The sequence below is a fragment of the Actinia tenebrosa genome, unplaced genomic scaffold (assembly GCF_029948245.1).
Source record: "Actinia tenebrosa isolate PJP-AT-01 unplaced genomic scaffold, QUT_ActTen_1.0 PGA_scaffold1__47_contigs__length_23844297, whole genome shotgun sequence".
Taxonomy (NCBI): Eukaryota; Metazoa; Cnidaria; class Anthozoa; order Actiniaria; family Actiniidae; genus Actinia; species Actinia tenebrosa.
The window spans coordinates 21,004,658-21,019,543 of NW_028292578.1; the positions used below are offsets into that span (position 1 = coordinate 21,004,658).

Below are 14,886 nucleotides of genomic sequence, written 5' to 3' on the forward strand. Positions count from 1 at the left end.
CGTTTACAACTTTTCTCTCTTCACTTCACAACTTAAAAGCTTTAATTAATGACGTCAGAATGCAATGTGCATAAATTATCTAATTTTGGGCGCGCGCTTCGTTCATCACTAGAGAAATTTTCGCATTAAGTAAATTATGTAATCTGCGGGAAGTAAAAGAGATGGTAGAAAAATAATTCCTGCGACAATGCGTCATGGGATGTGCCCCAAGTTATCCAATATCGACAAGTCCTATATTGTTTAATCCAATATATCTCTTCGAAGCAACAGGTATGTATGGATTTCAGTAGTCCACGTTTGAATACCGCTACTTTTATTCTTGATTTCTTCACTAATAAGCACGAAAATTTACGATACTATATGGGAAATAGCGGGAAGGCGATGTCCAGTTATTCCCGCGATAGATAGGATGTGTCAGCGTCCACGTGAGTTCGAAAACGCGCCCGCAGAATTTCCCTGGAAAAGATCAGTCTAGTGAAAGTCGGCGTAGATATTGGAAAATGGCGGGAAAATAGTACGCGCTTCGTATTCGAGCATACTCTATTAGTTTTTGACATGGTTTTGTTCTGCCATTCAAACTAATGACGGAACAACTCATGACATTATGACTAACAGGTCACCGAAGGAAGAATATTCGCGAACTCGATGACACAGAATTTAAGAGAATTCAAGCTCAATATTGGAGCAAACTAATCGAAGAAAGAAAGAAAATGGCTTTGAATAGAAGAAAGTTCCAAGGTAGGTCAATGCTCTTATTAGTTTCGTAAACAAGCGAGGTCGTCACTCAGAAATGCATACACCAGACTAATCAATGCGCGAGAAAAAATCACTGATTCAATCGAATTTCAAATCATTTATATCATTTTCCAGAAATGGGTGAAAAAGACTTCCAAACGTTGGCCGAAGAGTTTCCCAAATTTGACATGTCAGACATTTTAGATTTGAGACTTCAATTCCAAACTTTTGACATCAACCAGGATGGGATTATTGATTTTAATGAACTGTAAGTACCTCTAGATTCTTACTAGCTGCTCTGACCCTGGACGATAGGACTAGGTAGTCCCCGCATTCAAACTCTTTTAGAGTAAGGGCAATCTCGTACCTAGAGTCTTTACTGCGCATGCTCGACGAAATTTTGATGAGCATGCGCAGTAAGAAATAAAAGCTCTGGGTACGAGATTGGGGTCACGTCAGGGTTTAAAAATAGAAATTTCCAGAAATAGAAATAAACATTTCAGCCGTGTAATTCCCCAGTTCGCGTTGGTTGTATCAGATTTGGTTATACGTACGCGGTTTTTATTATTATAAAGACTGATTATCGGCATTACGGGGTGCATGCATTTGTATGAATGTGAGTGCAAAAATGTGAGAATCTATCGATTATATCATACAGTTATCAGGGCGGTGTGTTTCCGTCCGCGCTGCTCATGATCGGAGAGTGCGCAAGTCCAGTCGCATCTCTTCGTGTATGATATCTTAGCGGGTTTCTTCGTTTCGTAGCATGCAGGTCCTCGACGATTTAGGAGACAACTCTGATGAAAAAATAAGGGAGGAATACTTTCAACAAATAGACGTGGATGGATCAGGAGCTATCGACTTCGAGGAGTTCCTAGGGGTAAGTCAAAACATTTTAGCAGTTTTCAAGTGTTATTTCTTATTACCTCTCTTTTCCCCTGACCACACTTCTATTTATTTAGTAGAATCGGTTTGTCGAACGAAAAAAAACTACGACTGCGCTAAAAACCGCGTGACAAAAAACGACCTCGAGATAATTGTGGTAAAATCTAGTATCAAAATGCAACCCACATGGAAAGAAGTGAGTATGCGTTCAAAGCCATCAGCATCACAATTAAAATTTCGAGTATGCTGGTCATAGCAAGGGGTTAATCATCTACGGTCTAGGGGACGACTAACCTCTTCCTTAGGCTTCGGCCGAGCTTCCTGATCAGGCTGTAATTCTCCGGATAGCGGTGTCGGGGTCGAAATCTCCGGCGTAGCCGTAAATGCTTCGCGCTGCCATACGACGTTTCAGCACTCGATCTCTGGAAGTATGTTCCTGGTTAAATCGATTAAAAAATCAATTTGAAAGGACAAGAGAAGTTATAATTGTGGAAGCGCGCATCAAGTGTGGTCAGGAGAAACTTCTTGATCTGGAAACATTTATGATTCCCTGACTTAGATTAACCCAGAGGTTGTTTCAGGGTTCGATATGTGAGTTAGCCATGCCCTGACTTAGATCAGCCCAGAGGTTGTTTCAGGGTTCCATCTGTGAGTTAGCCATGCCCTAACTTAGATCAGCCCAGAGGTTGTTTCAGGGTTTGATCTGTAAGTTAGCCATGCCCTAACTTAGATCAGCCCAGAGGTTGTTTCAGGGTTCAATAAAATGAAAGATTTCTTTTTCAGCTGATTCATAAGTTAAGAAGCGAAACCGAAGATGAGTTTGGTAAACTGGGGAGTCTATGCAGAAGAGGAACGGATAACATCCAAAGAGTCAGACAACTTAGCGTAACTGAACAAATGCAAACTGGTCTTTTTTAGTTATTTTATCCGGGAAAAAGCAAGAATACTGAAAAATAAGCGTACTAAATCAACTCATTCTGGACTACTTTGTAAACATGTACTTGCGTGAAGATTGATGTGGCTGCAAATAAAAATGCTCTGAAAAGATCTGCATTATTTGATGATTTATTTCATTGTGAATATTTGGCTTATTCAAACTTGTATTCCGCTAGAGACATACAGAGTTCAAGTTTATTTATTGCCAATCGATAAAACCTCAATAAAAAATGATGGGAATATTTCCCAAAAATACTAGAGTGCATTCACTGCGAAACAGTACTAAATCGAATCTGCACTAAATTGTACAAAATAGTGCTAGTTTATTAGAGTGAAGGCATTTAACCCGTGAACTAAAAAATGTCATTCAACGTGTAATAGTCAAATAGACACAATAGAAAGCAATGGAATTAGGGCCTACCAATCAGCAATTAGTCCTCAAGAACAAATGGGCTGTGAGGGCTATTGACTCATAGGCCATGAGGGTAAGAGGACTGATTGTTTTAGTCAAATCCAAATACTAGGTCAAATATTTAGATGCAAAGAAGTCTTGAAATTAATCATTTTGTTGGCACTTTTGGCTACTAGTAGGCTATGACTAGTAGCTCACCAAATCAGAATGCAGCATTGATAATAGACGACTAGTTGGATTTGACTAATGTGTCTAAGGGTCTATGGGTTAGTCTATGGGTTTAGTGACTTCACTCTATTGCTGTTTATGGGATATAGTGTTTGAACTACATGTATAAACCCTATCTAACCTATACATTATTCTACAGTAAACCAGGTAAGGAATATTTACAATATGTTTAAAAAGACCCAAGGTTAGTGTTCTCCTGAAAGTTCCATCGACATCTTCCTATCTTTAACCTGTTTTTCTATATTGGTGTAGTATCTCAGCTTTATGAGGGCATCTTTGGCTGCAACGTAATTCCCTGGAACACAGATATAAAATAGATCAGTTATTGAAGAATCCACAGGAACTCCAATTTAAATGAAAGTGGACAGCATAAGGGAAATATATAGGAAATCAAAGGAATAAGAAAAAATAATTATGTACTTATTGACTGAGTGGGAGGGCTGGACATGAAAATATTTGGCTCAAGGCTATGTTGTAAAAAAGCCTGAAAGATCCTGCTAAAACAATTGATAAATACAGTGTGCCTACACAGAGGAAAGCTGGACTGGTTTTTCTGGCTTGCTCACTCAAACCCGTCTGGCCCCCTTCACAACTTTTTCCAAATGTATCATTAGATCAATTAAGGGAATTATTTTTGATTTTTTGTTCGAATAAGGTGGTGCTTTTTAAAACGCAGAATCCACATAGCCTTCCCAAAAGTCCATAATAATTATGAATGGTCTGCAAATCAACAGTGATGTCAATCAATGATTATCAAGAATATAGGTGTATTTACCTTCATTAAATGCATGTGCAACTTCATCTGTGCTCTTCTTTATACACACTGCAAAAAATATTAACAAATCACATGTAAGCTATGTGGTGAGTTGAAATGTGTGGTGTGTATTTTAAATAATAGACATGTACATCCAAACATTCTTATTTTCCCACTCATTGAATTTGAATTAGGCTGACTGGTTTGATTGATGCTAACCAGCCAATGAAAGAGCATGTAAGAATGTGTGTAGGGATTAACCAATCACAACTTAGTGCATATATCTAGGTACATTGCTGGGGGTCTAGAACAAGAAATGTCACTGATTCACAGAAAAACATAACCAACAAGTTTGGGTTCGGATGCACGCAAGCTAAGATACTCCCACTCTAAAGGAAAAGGAGAAAAGGAGCTTACATTTGATTTCTGTTTCAATATCTTGTATAGCTTGTAACTTGGCTGCACTCTCAAGCCGTTCATTGATTTCCATGATCTCCATCAAAAACTCCTGGCTTGAGAGTGAATCTTCTTCTTCTATGGATATGCCATGGATACTTAACTACGAAAAGAAAATACTTATTTAACATGTATGCATGTGTATTGGTTTGAAAATGGTAAATTTGCCCCTCTTCCCTCCCTCCCCTATGACCAAAACCTGACCACGCCCCTGTCCCCTCACCCTAAAATGTGTGTCTGGCATTCTTGCTACACTATTGTTAGTCAGGTTTAATGTCATTCATTTTTCCTTTCAATCCTTACCAGATAAATCCCTCTCTTTAGAGGATTTAGAAGTGTGTTGTATGCCTTGTTTACTAGTGATGACTGAATGGCTGACAGGTTTTGTTCCTCCTGAAACCACAAAATATCTTACTATGAGTTTCATATATCATAATGTATGGCAGAAGGGGGGCAGGTGAAATTGAGGGGGGATCAGGAAAATTTTGGTAGGAAAAAGGGGGGATGGGCAAATTTTTATCAGAAAAATGGGGGGATGCACAATATTTGGAAGAAGCTACAAGCCTTGCTTAGGGGGGGATCGTATTTTTTTTGCATGACTTTAAGGAGGGGTGTTAAGAATTATTCTGGACATTTCAAATTTCCACCTGCCTCCACCTCTGCCATACATTATGAACGCAGCCTAAGTCAGGTAATTATAAGTTATAGCGTTACTCAATGATAGAATATAGTACACAGTCATGAATCATAATCGTGAAGGTATTGATGGACATCAATCAAGACATTTTTGTGACATTCCATAGACAGTACTATAAGAATAAATGCCACCCACAATATTCCATAATTTAGAAGCATTGCCAGGATTTTTCCAAGGGTAGGTGCATAAATACAAGAGCAGTATCTCACTTGTGTACACTTGCTGAATCTGTCTGGATGCAGTTTGAATTGCAGCTGTCTGTAAACATCACTTAGCTGTGTTCGTATTGATATCAAATGTCTCTGGGCTGTGTAAGAAAAGATATCTATCTGGATTATCAATGGTACCATCACCATCCCTGTCAGCATTCATCATCATCATCATGAACATTACATCAGGCATTATCATCATCACAATAAGCAAGATCATTGCCATCATATCATCACTATCATCCGTCATCTTCACCATCAGTCATCACAATCACCATATTAGCCATTAACACCACCACTATCATCATCGTCATCATCGCTACCATCATCATTATCATCACTACCATCATCGTTATAATCATCAATATCTTCACTAACATCTGCATACCAAATGATCACCCATTCACAAATATAACTTCTATACCAAATGGATCAAAATACCAATTTATCACGAACCTGCTAAATAATTCAAAATAAGTGGCGTCTTTTTCTGGGGCTTGGATAACTTCACATTCACGACAGAAAAACTTGGAATGTCCACACGTTGATAATTCTGCATCACACTTCCAACATCTCGGCGGATTTTCCGCACAGCACTCTTTAGTACAACCCCCAAATAACCTTACATATCCTAGGATTGGCCTTTGCTGACTGAGAGGCAATCTTGTAATCGTTCTTCTGGCTAGAACTCTTGGGGAAAGTGAAAGACATTGGCCGGCAAAGTGTGGCTACTACTCGAGCAGCCATGTTGTAATCAGAGGTCGCAAAGGTCCAAATTACGTCTTGTCTAAAAATAAAAATAAAATCCAGTAAAAATATCAATATATAGCAACAGAAATATATTGTAGAATGAATAAGGTTAGTTTTCGTACCATAAAAGCAGTTCTTTCTCTAAAAATGAGGCTCAAAATAAAGTATGATCAAGTGCAAGTTCTCGTGCAGTAGACTAAAGAAAAGCATTGGTCTTCCTGTGGTTACTCTTTGCCTGGTCCACAGCAGGTCCAAAGTCTAGAAAAGTCGCACGAAGTACTCAAAATGTCGGCCAGGTTTATTGTGAGATTTGGCCGGCAATTTTCACCCTTTTTGAAAGGACACCCGAAGTTAAATCTTTGTACTACTAAAGTTCAACATGGGAAGAACATGTCTATATTGGCAGGTCTGCCAGAAACCCATGAAATGTTGCGTAAAACTTGCGCGGATTTCGCGGACAATGAACTAAAACCGATAGCAGGAATGGTGGACAAGGAGCATAAATATCCACGAGAACAGGTCTGTTTGTTCTCTCTCTTTCTCTATATGAAATGGGCTCTTTGTTAATACAATTTTTTAAATTTTAGTCAAGCACGATTATATCATGTCTGGGTGAATTTTAGGGGATTACAGTACATTATTACATAAGCTAAAGAAATGGCAGACCTTTTGGAAAAAAGGTTTTTTCAATGAAGAACCACAAGAAACAAAAAAAATCTCAGAGAAAAGTTGTAAAGTAAAGTGAAAAAAAGCCTTGTTTTGGCTCCCTTGTTTGTTGTTGGCTCCACAAACTATTGCAATTGCACAACAGCGGCGTATTTAGAGAAGGGTCCTAGGGTGCCTGTAACCAACATATCTTAATGAGACAGGACCACTATTTTTACATTTTATGAGATTCTCTGAGGAACTGCAAAAGTCCAACTATTCGCAGAAATTTTAGAGCAAAGTTAGCATTTTCTACACAGATGTTTTAAGATCCTGAGTGTTGGTCTGGTCGCAGGCTTGAACCCAGAACCTCCTGGCCAACAGGCAAATGCCCAGCCAATGTACTGTACCAACTGTTTATTGTAATCTTTGCTGCAGGTCAAAATGCTTGGTGAACTAGGTCTCCTGGCTGTTGAAGTTCCAGAATCCCTTGGTGGTACAGGAATGGATACTCTGGCTTATGCAATAGCAATGGAGGAAATCAGTAGAGGTTGCGCAACAGCAGGCGTCATCATGAGTGTTAATAATGTAAGATATATTACACCCTCAGTATGTCAATCATATGAACCTGTCTCATATGGTAGCCATAATGTTTTCGGCAATAGATTTTCTGAGCTAATCCTCAGATTCATGTGTTTCAAGCTGCAATAGTGCTCTCACCTCTCACCTCTGGGATCTCAGGTTTGATCAGAGCTTGTTAGGTCTCTTCCTTGATTGGAGAGTTTTTCAGGTTCTCTGGGTTAATTCCTTCTCGCTCAGCTAAACCTCACAAGGTAAACTCCAATCAGATCCGTGAGTTAACTGTGCCCTGACTTCAGATCGACCCAGAGGTCATATAAGTGTTTTGAGGGTTTGAAGCTTATGTTGATATTTTGTATCTAAATTTTTGGGAATAATCAAAGTTCCAGGGAGAGGGGGGCAATCTTCTTAATTTGCAATGTCAATCCTATGAAAAATCTTTAATCAGAGAGTAAACCTGGCTTATTTTTCAATCATAGTCGCTATACCTTGGCCCACTGCTAAAAAATGCAACAGAGGAGCAGAAAGAAAAGTGGATCAAACCCTTTGTCAATGGTGACCGTGTTGGATGTTTTGGACTCAGTGAACCAGGTATTGCCTCAGTGAAATTATTTTGTTGATAATATATAAAGATTTAAACTAGTGTTAAAGTGAGTCTCATTATGGGGGATCTGTCTAATCTTCTATATGTAAAGTCCTACTATGGACTAAGATCTATTGGATTCTATTTAGATAATGGCAGTGATGCAGGTGCGGCCAAGACGACAGCCGTACTGGATGGCGATCATTACATCCTTAATGGTACTAAAGCATGGATAACCAATGGCTATGAAGCAGAAGCAGCTGTGGTAAGGCAATTTAGATTAGTGTGTAAATGTAGATGTACTACAATGTAACCTCCAGGGCCCAGTTTTACGAATCCTGGATAGTGCTATCTGGTGGATAAATCCTTATCCATTGGATATCCAATAAATTTATCCACTGGATAAGATTTATCCATGGGATAGCGCTATCCAGGCTTCGTACAACTGGGCCCAGATATTTGGAGGCAACTGAATTGCACAAATTTTAAAATTGACAAAAAGATATCTAACATCACACACTTGATTTGTTTGACTTGTAGGTTTTTGCCACAACAGACAGATCACTAAAACACAAGGTAAACTGTTGGATTGAGTAAAGTAAAAGTAGTAAACATTAAGAGATGTAACCTCCTTTTTTAACTTACACCATATTTTCTTCTGCTACTTGCAGTCCCATATTGCTTAGTGTTCCTGTTTAATATACTGGTACATAGAACAAGAAGATAAATGTTTCTTTGGGTGTACAGCCTTTAAATATTAATTCTTACAATAACTTACAAATTTCTCACGCGTTGCTTGGTTATTTTTTATCATCAATAAGAGGACAGACAGATAAAGCTGACGTCAACGAGCGCACGATCTTTCAGGTGGTTGTTTTGATTGCTAAAAATGAGAAGTTTTTATCGTTTTTGTTATTGTAAAAAACAAATAGACATCAGTTTTTTGTGTGTCTGTCCTCTTATTGATGATAAATTTCGTTCTCACATTGTCAAAGTAGTATGCAGATCACACTACTTTGAGAATGTGATGACACAATTTATCATCAATAAGAGGACAGACACACAAAAAACTGATTGACATCATTTTATTTCCAGGGTATTAGTGCTTTTGTCATTCCAAAGCCTTGTGAAGGTCTATCGTTAGGAAAGAAAGAAGACAAACTTGGCATAAGAGGTTCTTCTACTTGTTATTTAATATTTGAAGACTGTAAAATTCCTAAAGAAAACTTACTAGGAGAGCCAGGCAGAGGGTTCAAGATTGCCATGGTATGTATACATGCAGGGAAATACGAGTGACAATCTATTTATCATCACTTGTGAGTAGAGTTAATTAGGTCTCTCCTGATTCAATGCTTTTTACCTGGGTTCTCAAGTTTAATTTCCTCTGCACCAAACACATTAAATTCCAATTCAATCTGAGAGTTAGCAGTAGTCCTGACTTTTATTAGCTCATTGGCTGTTTTAGGGTTTGATCTGTGAGTTAGCTTTGGCCCAGCTCTAGGCTATTTCAGGGTATGGATAAAAGAAATTGAAGGTTGAAGGAAACATGTTTTGGAATCTCATCATGGCTGAATTTAGTTGTAGTATACTATAGGAGAGATAACTAATTCTCATGGTATGCAATGATATATCCCTTGAATTTGTCATTTTCTCTCATATAAGAAAATTAATAAAAAACTTGTTACGGTTTGAAGGAAACATTAGATGCTGGTCGTATAGGGATAGCAGGACAAGCTCTTGGAATTGCACAGGTAATGTAATATTATAACCAATAATTAGGTTTGACTCATTTGAAGTTTGACATTTGACCTGAGCCTAAGTCTTACTTTTTGCTTTGAACAAACTTTTAGGCAGCCTTTGACTGTGCCATAGAATATGCTGAGAAAAGGGAGTCTTTTAACCAGAAGATCAGTCAACTACAATCAATTCAGGTATTAAAAGATTTTGTTGCAATAGACCATCCGCATTACGTACTATCACTACCAGAATCCCTTGCACACTTTCTTTGCCTCCTTGCTAGCCTTTAGCTTGCTAAGCCTGAGGGCAAGCTACCTATAGCTTGCAGTATTTCCTAATAATATTGTTCTTGATCTTGAAGATGAAGCTTGCCGACATGGCAACGAGAATAGAGAGTGCAAGGCTATTAACATGGAAAGCTGCTGCCTTGAAAGATGCGGGAAAGAACTTCACTAAGGTATAAATGATGAACATAGCTATATGCATGTCAAGCAGGCCCATCGTTAGTGGTGGTATGATGGTTCGAACCAATCCCTTCACCCCCTCTCCTTTATAGGAATTTAATGCTATCTTAGTTTTTCAAGAAATGGCATAACTGAGATTGGTAAGATCTCTGCTTTCAAGTTCCTAGTGATGGGCCTGCCGAGGGATTTGTTTGCTATTAATATTTGAACCCTGTTATGATTATTGCATGTTGAAAAATGTTATGCAAGTTTAATTGTTTTCTTAATCTGTGAACCAGGAAGCAGCCATGGCTAAACTAGAAACATCAGAGGTGGCAACATTTGTCTCACATCAGGTAAATAAAGTATCTTTCATGTAACTAAACTGACAGTTCAGTCTTTTCTATACTCCCTTGATTAGACTATTGGGTATCCCAGTGTACGTGGTTCCCATCATAACGAAATCATTCAACATATTCCTTTGCCTGTAAAGTCGACACAATAAATACTTTTAGGCTTGATGATGCTTTCCGTTAACAGACCATGTGTCATTCCCTTGAGTTTCATTCCTTTGTTTAACGGTCGTGCATGAGAAGACACATGAATATGGATACAACTCAAACAAAGAATCCAGTTCTCAAGAGAATCACACATGATCTGAAATGGTTAAACATTATGCACAAGGTAAAAGGGTCTGTTGTGGCCCTTCCAATGTCTTTTAGTTGGAAGGGGTGTGATCACCATTTATCTAGAATTCCAATGTGAGGGGAGGTAATGGGGTAGGGTGTGGTGACCCCCCTCCCCAACAAACAAGGGGTGCTTAATGGTATTTTAGCCCCCTAATATTAGTGTAATTGCTTTCCCATTTCCCCTAAACAACTCTGCTCTGGCAGCTCCTGTGTGTAGGTAATAACTCTATACACAACCATTAAACTCAGAGTCTCTTAAAAACTATTTCCAGTGCATTCAAATCCTTGGAGGGATGGGCTATGTAACTGACATGCCAGCAGAACGCCACTACAGAGATGCAAGGATAACAGAAATATACGAGGGGACAAGTGAAATTCAAAGACTCGTTATAGCAGGCCGGCTTCTAAAGGAGTATGCCCAGTGACATTCCTTCTCATGGAACAAGACCTTTTTAATTCAAAACTATTTATTAACATGTCAGAACAGATCAGAAAGGATACTGATGATACTGGATACTAAATTCAATTTTGGTCACTGGCTTTATATCGGAGTACAGTTTCTTAATGATTTTGGCCATCAAATCAACTGCACTGGATATTTTTGACACACACTATGACAAATGGTTGATCAGGACAGTGTCTTGCAAATATTCCCTTGCATTAAGTCATTGCATTATGTCATACATGGACTGTATAGCGGCTGCCAGAGGCGCCAACACATGCTTTCAGTTCCAGCTGCACAACTGCTCGTACTTTGCTGTGGTGATTAGCAATGAGTTTCTATCCTTTTTTTGCAAGTGCCTTGCAGTTCTGCATTTTCAGGGAGCCTTGATTCTTTCAATTGTGAATTATGAGTATTTTTTAAATTTAGGTCTTAGACTCACACTAACATAAGCCTTACAGTCTCAATAAATCTTGCTTGAACTTGAAAAAGCACCCAGTTCAAAGGGCAGGCTTACATTTGAAAACATAAAGGCTAGTATGTATAATACTTACAGTGGGTGGGGGGGGGGGGGGGGGGGGGAGGGGAGAGAGGTGTCAAAAAATTGTTGGATATTATTGGTTAAAAAAGAGGGGAGGCTATACATTTCAGCTTCACACCATCCTGTATATGTAGTCTCTGGTTTGCTTTGATTCTCTGTCACTCCTTACTTAAGGGATCCAGTGGTGCATTGTAAGAAAATAGTTCAAAAACCCAGGAAAAGCTAAATGGTTGATGTATGACATGTACATGTTAATGACACTATTTTAAATGAAGTAAAATAAAGATTCTTTATCCTCACTTTTTTATTAAGGAGCAACTTTTTTATTACTACATTTGTAATGATAGCTTAAATAACAGTAAAATGGATGAGAATAGAATTAGACAGGCATCAACGTTAATCCTGCCCTTTCAGGAATCATATCTGGTTTGACTCGTTGGACATACTCTGTCCAGGAACTGTCATACAAGATACCATCGGTTTTGCCAGCCAAGAATGCCCCCAGCAACAACCCAGCACCAGTAACCCCAGAACCACAGCTAGTTATCAAAGGCTTGGCAAAATCTGCACCTGCTTCTGTGAACAGCTTTTTCAATTCTTCTGGCTCTTTGAAACACTGTTTTTTAAGGTCCAAACACTTGCCATAGGGAAGGCTCTTGGATTTCGGCATGTGGCCACTTGGGAGGTCTCGGCGTGGCTCTGGTTCCTCGCCAGTGAATCGACCAATGGGACGGGCATCGTACATTTGGACTGGATTATTGGATTCAATGTTCTTCATCATAAAGTCAAAGTCACAAACCAAGTTCTCGTTTACAACAGCTTTGAATGGAGGATTGTCTAAAAAAGAAATAATTAGCAAAAAAAAGATATTACTGAGGTTTTCCATATTTAGCAAAAAGGTGGCAGAGGGGGGTTGGGCGTCATGTTTCACACATCAACATTTCTAAAATTCATACATTCATACATCACGCATGTTAAACCATAGAAACATATGAATGTATTTATAAGTGTATGAATGGTTATTTACAAATCTTGCTCTACATTTTACTATTTCCACATACCGTAAATCCTCTATTTAGCCCCCCCTCTCAAATAAGCCCCCCTCTCTCTAATAAGCCCCCAGCTTTTTAAAGGAAGAAATTTGTTAAGCCCCCCTCTCTTTTTAGCCCCCTCCCCTCCCCTCCCCCTTCACAACTAAAGAATCACGTGTACTGATTAAAGGTGATTTATTAAAGTCTTGATATGGTAGTTCACTAACATAATCGTAAATTATATTTGAGAGACTAACACAGGTGAATCAAATAATAAAAATTTAATGCCATGTACATCACTACAGATTATGTGAGACGATCAATAGTAATGCTTCCGTTTAATTCTGAGTTACAATCATATTACATGCTTACAAACCATAGTTAATATTAACTATGGTACAACTTACTGCGTTTCGACTAAATCAATAAGCCCCCCCTCTCAATTAAGCCCCCTCTCTCCAAAAAGCCCTCCCTCAAACGGGGGTTGCTAAAATGAAAATTCGGTTTAGCAAATTGGATTTGATTTTTATAGAGTGCAAACAATATAACCATGAAACTTGAGTAATACTAAATAGCACAATTTCATGCAAATTCCATTGTTTTCTATTGTTTAATTAGCACTATTTTGTACTATTTAGTAATTAGTGTTTCACAGATTAATCGATTGCACTCTATATTATTAGCATAGCAAAAAATATTAATGCTATAGCTGCTTCTACTAAGAATTTAGTTTTATAATAGTGAATATTTAAGCATTAATACAAACTGTAAATTTGAAAATTCGTATTTCAAAACGAGGGGGAAGGCGACTGGCTCTTATGTCCCTGTATATGAACACAATTGGACATGCATGGTTTGGTCTCAGATATTATTTTCTTAAAATGTAAATTGTACAAAAGCTTAACAAGCGTGACAATGCAGTTTTATACAGTTTGAAGAACACTGTGTCATACTGATTCCGATCAGGGCCACAATACAAGGTCAAGGGAAACATTGCCAACAGAAACTGGTCCAAACTTTACTAGGAAATTTTCACTTAAGCTCATATTATTCGGGTTTCGACAATTGTACAAAATTGAATGAAGTGAAGTAACAAATATATACAAAACTCGGAAAGAGTTCGAGAAGTATCGTTAAATTAGTGTGATTTTTGAAGAAAATAATTTTGCTTTATCAATGGCATAAATTAATAATATAAATTTAAAATTCGAAAGTTTATCTAGGGCAAATTTGTCCTCTTACATGAGATTAAATGAGTTTGTGTATAATATTTTGAATAGAAATTTTAACATCTGCTCTGATGTATCTTGGGCTCAATAAATACAACATATATAAAGTTTAAAAAGGGTCACAATCTGAATAACCTACAACTCCATTTTGTAAACTTACTCTCAAATGATTCTTCTTTGAGAGGACCACTCTCGGTAGGAAATCCCTCAGCACACCATTTCGGCAGCCCTCCATCCAGAACAGAGACCTTATCGTGTCCAAACAAACGGAAGGTCCACCAGACTCGAGGGGAAGAAAAGACTCCTAACTTCTCGTTATTGTCATACACAACAACATGGCTGTCGTTAGTAATCCCAAGGTTACTCACATACTTGCTGAATTCGTCACTGCTAGGGAGCATGTGTTCGTACTTGCTAGATTTGTCTCTACACTCGTCGATGTCAAAGTATCTTGCTCCCGGGATTCGCTTTTGGTAGAATTCTTTTTCGGGTTCACGCTTGGCACTTGGAAGGAACCAGGACCCATCTAATATACGAAGGTGCTTGACACCTTCTTTAAGCTGCTGCTGTAGCCATGATGCTTGTACTAGTGGACGAACTGCCATGATCAATTCGATCAGAGCAAGCTATTCATCCACACTGTGCCGTGGTTAAAGGAAGCAGGCGTTCCTCGTGATTTAGCCTAATAGTTGGGGGAGGGGGAGGGGGAGGGGAGGAATAGTACAGGTGCAAATCAAAATTTCTCAAAAAATGGTTTCGCGGGAATTTAGTTTAAGCATACTTGACTTAGGGTTAGGTACTAATTTTCAAAAGTCAGCTAAGACTTCTTTACTATATTTGATGCTGCGTTTTGGACCCAGTAAGGCCCGCTTTACGAACAGGTACGGTAGTATGGATTAAATCTT

General features: G+C 38.4%; 4 protein-coding genes across 4 annotated transcripts; 2 read left to right on the forward strand and 2 right to left on the reverse strand.

Moving 5' to 3' along the window:
• Positions 1 to 194: 194 nt before the first annotated feature.
• On the forward strand, positions 195 to 2,751 carry LOC116288773 (uncharacterized). The gene is made up of 5 exons (XM_031695598.2): positions 195 to 270; positions 616 to 738; positions 871 to 1,003; positions 1,501 to 1,615; positions 2,404 to 2,751. Exons 1-5 carry the CDS (start codon positions 195 to 197, stop codon positions 2,536 to 2,538), a joined length of 582 nt encoding a protein of 193 aa, XP_031551458.1. The 3' UTR covers positions 2,539 to 2,751.
• Positions 2,752 to 3,155: 404 nt separating this feature from the next.
• On the reverse strand, positions 3,156 to 6,259 carry LOC116288767 (iron-sulfur cluster co-chaperone protein HscB). Its single transcript, XM_031695591.2, has 7 exons — positions 6,185 to 6,259; positions 5,769 to 6,099; positions 5,313 to 5,410; positions 4,710 to 4,799; positions 4,368 to 4,509; positions 3,972 to 4,019; positions 3,156 to 3,491 (listed from the first exon to the last, which is right to left on the reverse strand). Exons 2-7 carry the CDS (start codon positions 5,869 to 5,871, stop codon positions 3,382 to 3,384), a joined length of 591 nt encoding a protein of 196 aa, XP_031551451.2. The 5' UTR covers positions 5,872 to 6,099; positions 6,185 to 6,259; the 3' UTR covers positions 3,156 to 3,381.
• A 60-nt stretch (positions 6,260 to 6,319) lies between these two features.
• LOC116288799 (short-chain specific acyl-CoA dehydrogenase, mitochondrial) lies at positions 6,320 to 11,740 on the forward strand. Its single transcript, XM_031695639.2, has 11 exons — positions 6,320 to 6,581; positions 7,146 to 7,295; positions 7,766 to 7,877; positions 8,019 to 8,134; positions 8,410 to 8,445; positions 8,965 to 9,135; positions 9,564 to 9,620; positions 9,720 to 9,800; positions 9,968 to 10,063; positions 10,349 to 10,405; positions 11,011 to 11,740. The coding sequence occupies exons 1-11, from the start codon at positions 6,348 to 6,350 to the stop codon at positions 11,161 to 11,163; spliced, it is 1,263 nt and encodes a 420-aa protein (XP_031551499.2). The 5' UTR covers positions 6,320 to 6,347; the 3' UTR covers positions 11,164 to 11,740.
• A 267-nt stretch (positions 11,741 to 12,007) lies between these two features.
• On the reverse strand, positions 12,008 to 14,626 carry LOC116288800 (3-mercaptopyruvate sulfurtransferase). Its single transcript, XM_031695640.2, has 2 exons — positions 14,142 to 14,626; positions 12,008 to 12,558 (listed from the first exon to the last, which is right to left on the reverse strand). Exons 1-2 carry the CDS (start codon positions 14,584 to 14,586, stop codon positions 12,101 to 12,103), a joined length of 903 nt encoding a protein of 300 aa, XP_031551500.2. The 5' UTR covers positions 14,587 to 14,626; the 3' UTR covers positions 12,008 to 12,100.
• Between the last annotated feature and the right edge of the window lie 260 nt (positions 14,627 to 14,886).

Coding starts and splice junctions, on each gene's coding strand:
- LOC116288773 (XM_031695598.2), top strand. CDS start 195: ATGGGATGTGCCCCAAGTTATCCAATATCGACAAGTCCTATATTGTTT. Junction 271..615: donor ATATCTCTTCGAAGCAACAG/GTATGTATGGAT, acceptor TATGACTAACAG/GTCACCGAAGGAAGAATATT. Junction 739..870: donor GAATAGAAGAAAGTTCCAAG/GTAGGTCAATGC, acceptor ATCATTTTCCAG/AAATGGGTGAAAAAGACTTC.
- LOC116288767 (XM_031695591.2), bottom strand. CDS start 5,871: ATGCAGAATTATCAACGTGTGGACATTCCAAGTTTTTCTGTCGTGAAT. Junction 5,411..5,768: donor TATTTTGAATTATTTAGCAG/GTTCGTGATAAA, acceptor TTTCTTACACAG/CCCAGAGACATTTGATATCA. Junction 4,020..4,367: donor TATTGAAACAGAAATCAAAT/GTAAGCTCCTTT, acceptor TATTTTTTGCAG/TGTGTATAAAGAAGAGCACA.
- LOC116288799 (XM_031695639.2), top strand. CDS start 6,348: ATGTCGGCCAGGTTTATTGTGAGATTTGGCCGGCAATTTTCACCCTTT. Junction 7,296..7,765: donor TCATCATGAGTGTTAATAAT/GTAAGATATATT, acceptor TTTCAATCATAG/TCGCTATACCTTGGCCCACT. Junction 9,136..9,563: donor GAGGGTTCAAGATTGCCATG/GTATGTATACAT, acceptor TACGGTTTGAAG/GAAACATTAGATGCTGGTCG.
- LOC116288800 (XM_031695640.2), bottom strand. CDS start 14,586: ATGGCAGTTCGTCCACTAGTACAAGCATCATGGCTACAGCAGCAGCTT. Junction 12,559..14,141: donor CAAAGAAGAATCATTTGAGA/GTAAGTTTACAA, acceptor TTTCTTTTTTAG/ACAATCCTCCATTCAAAGCT.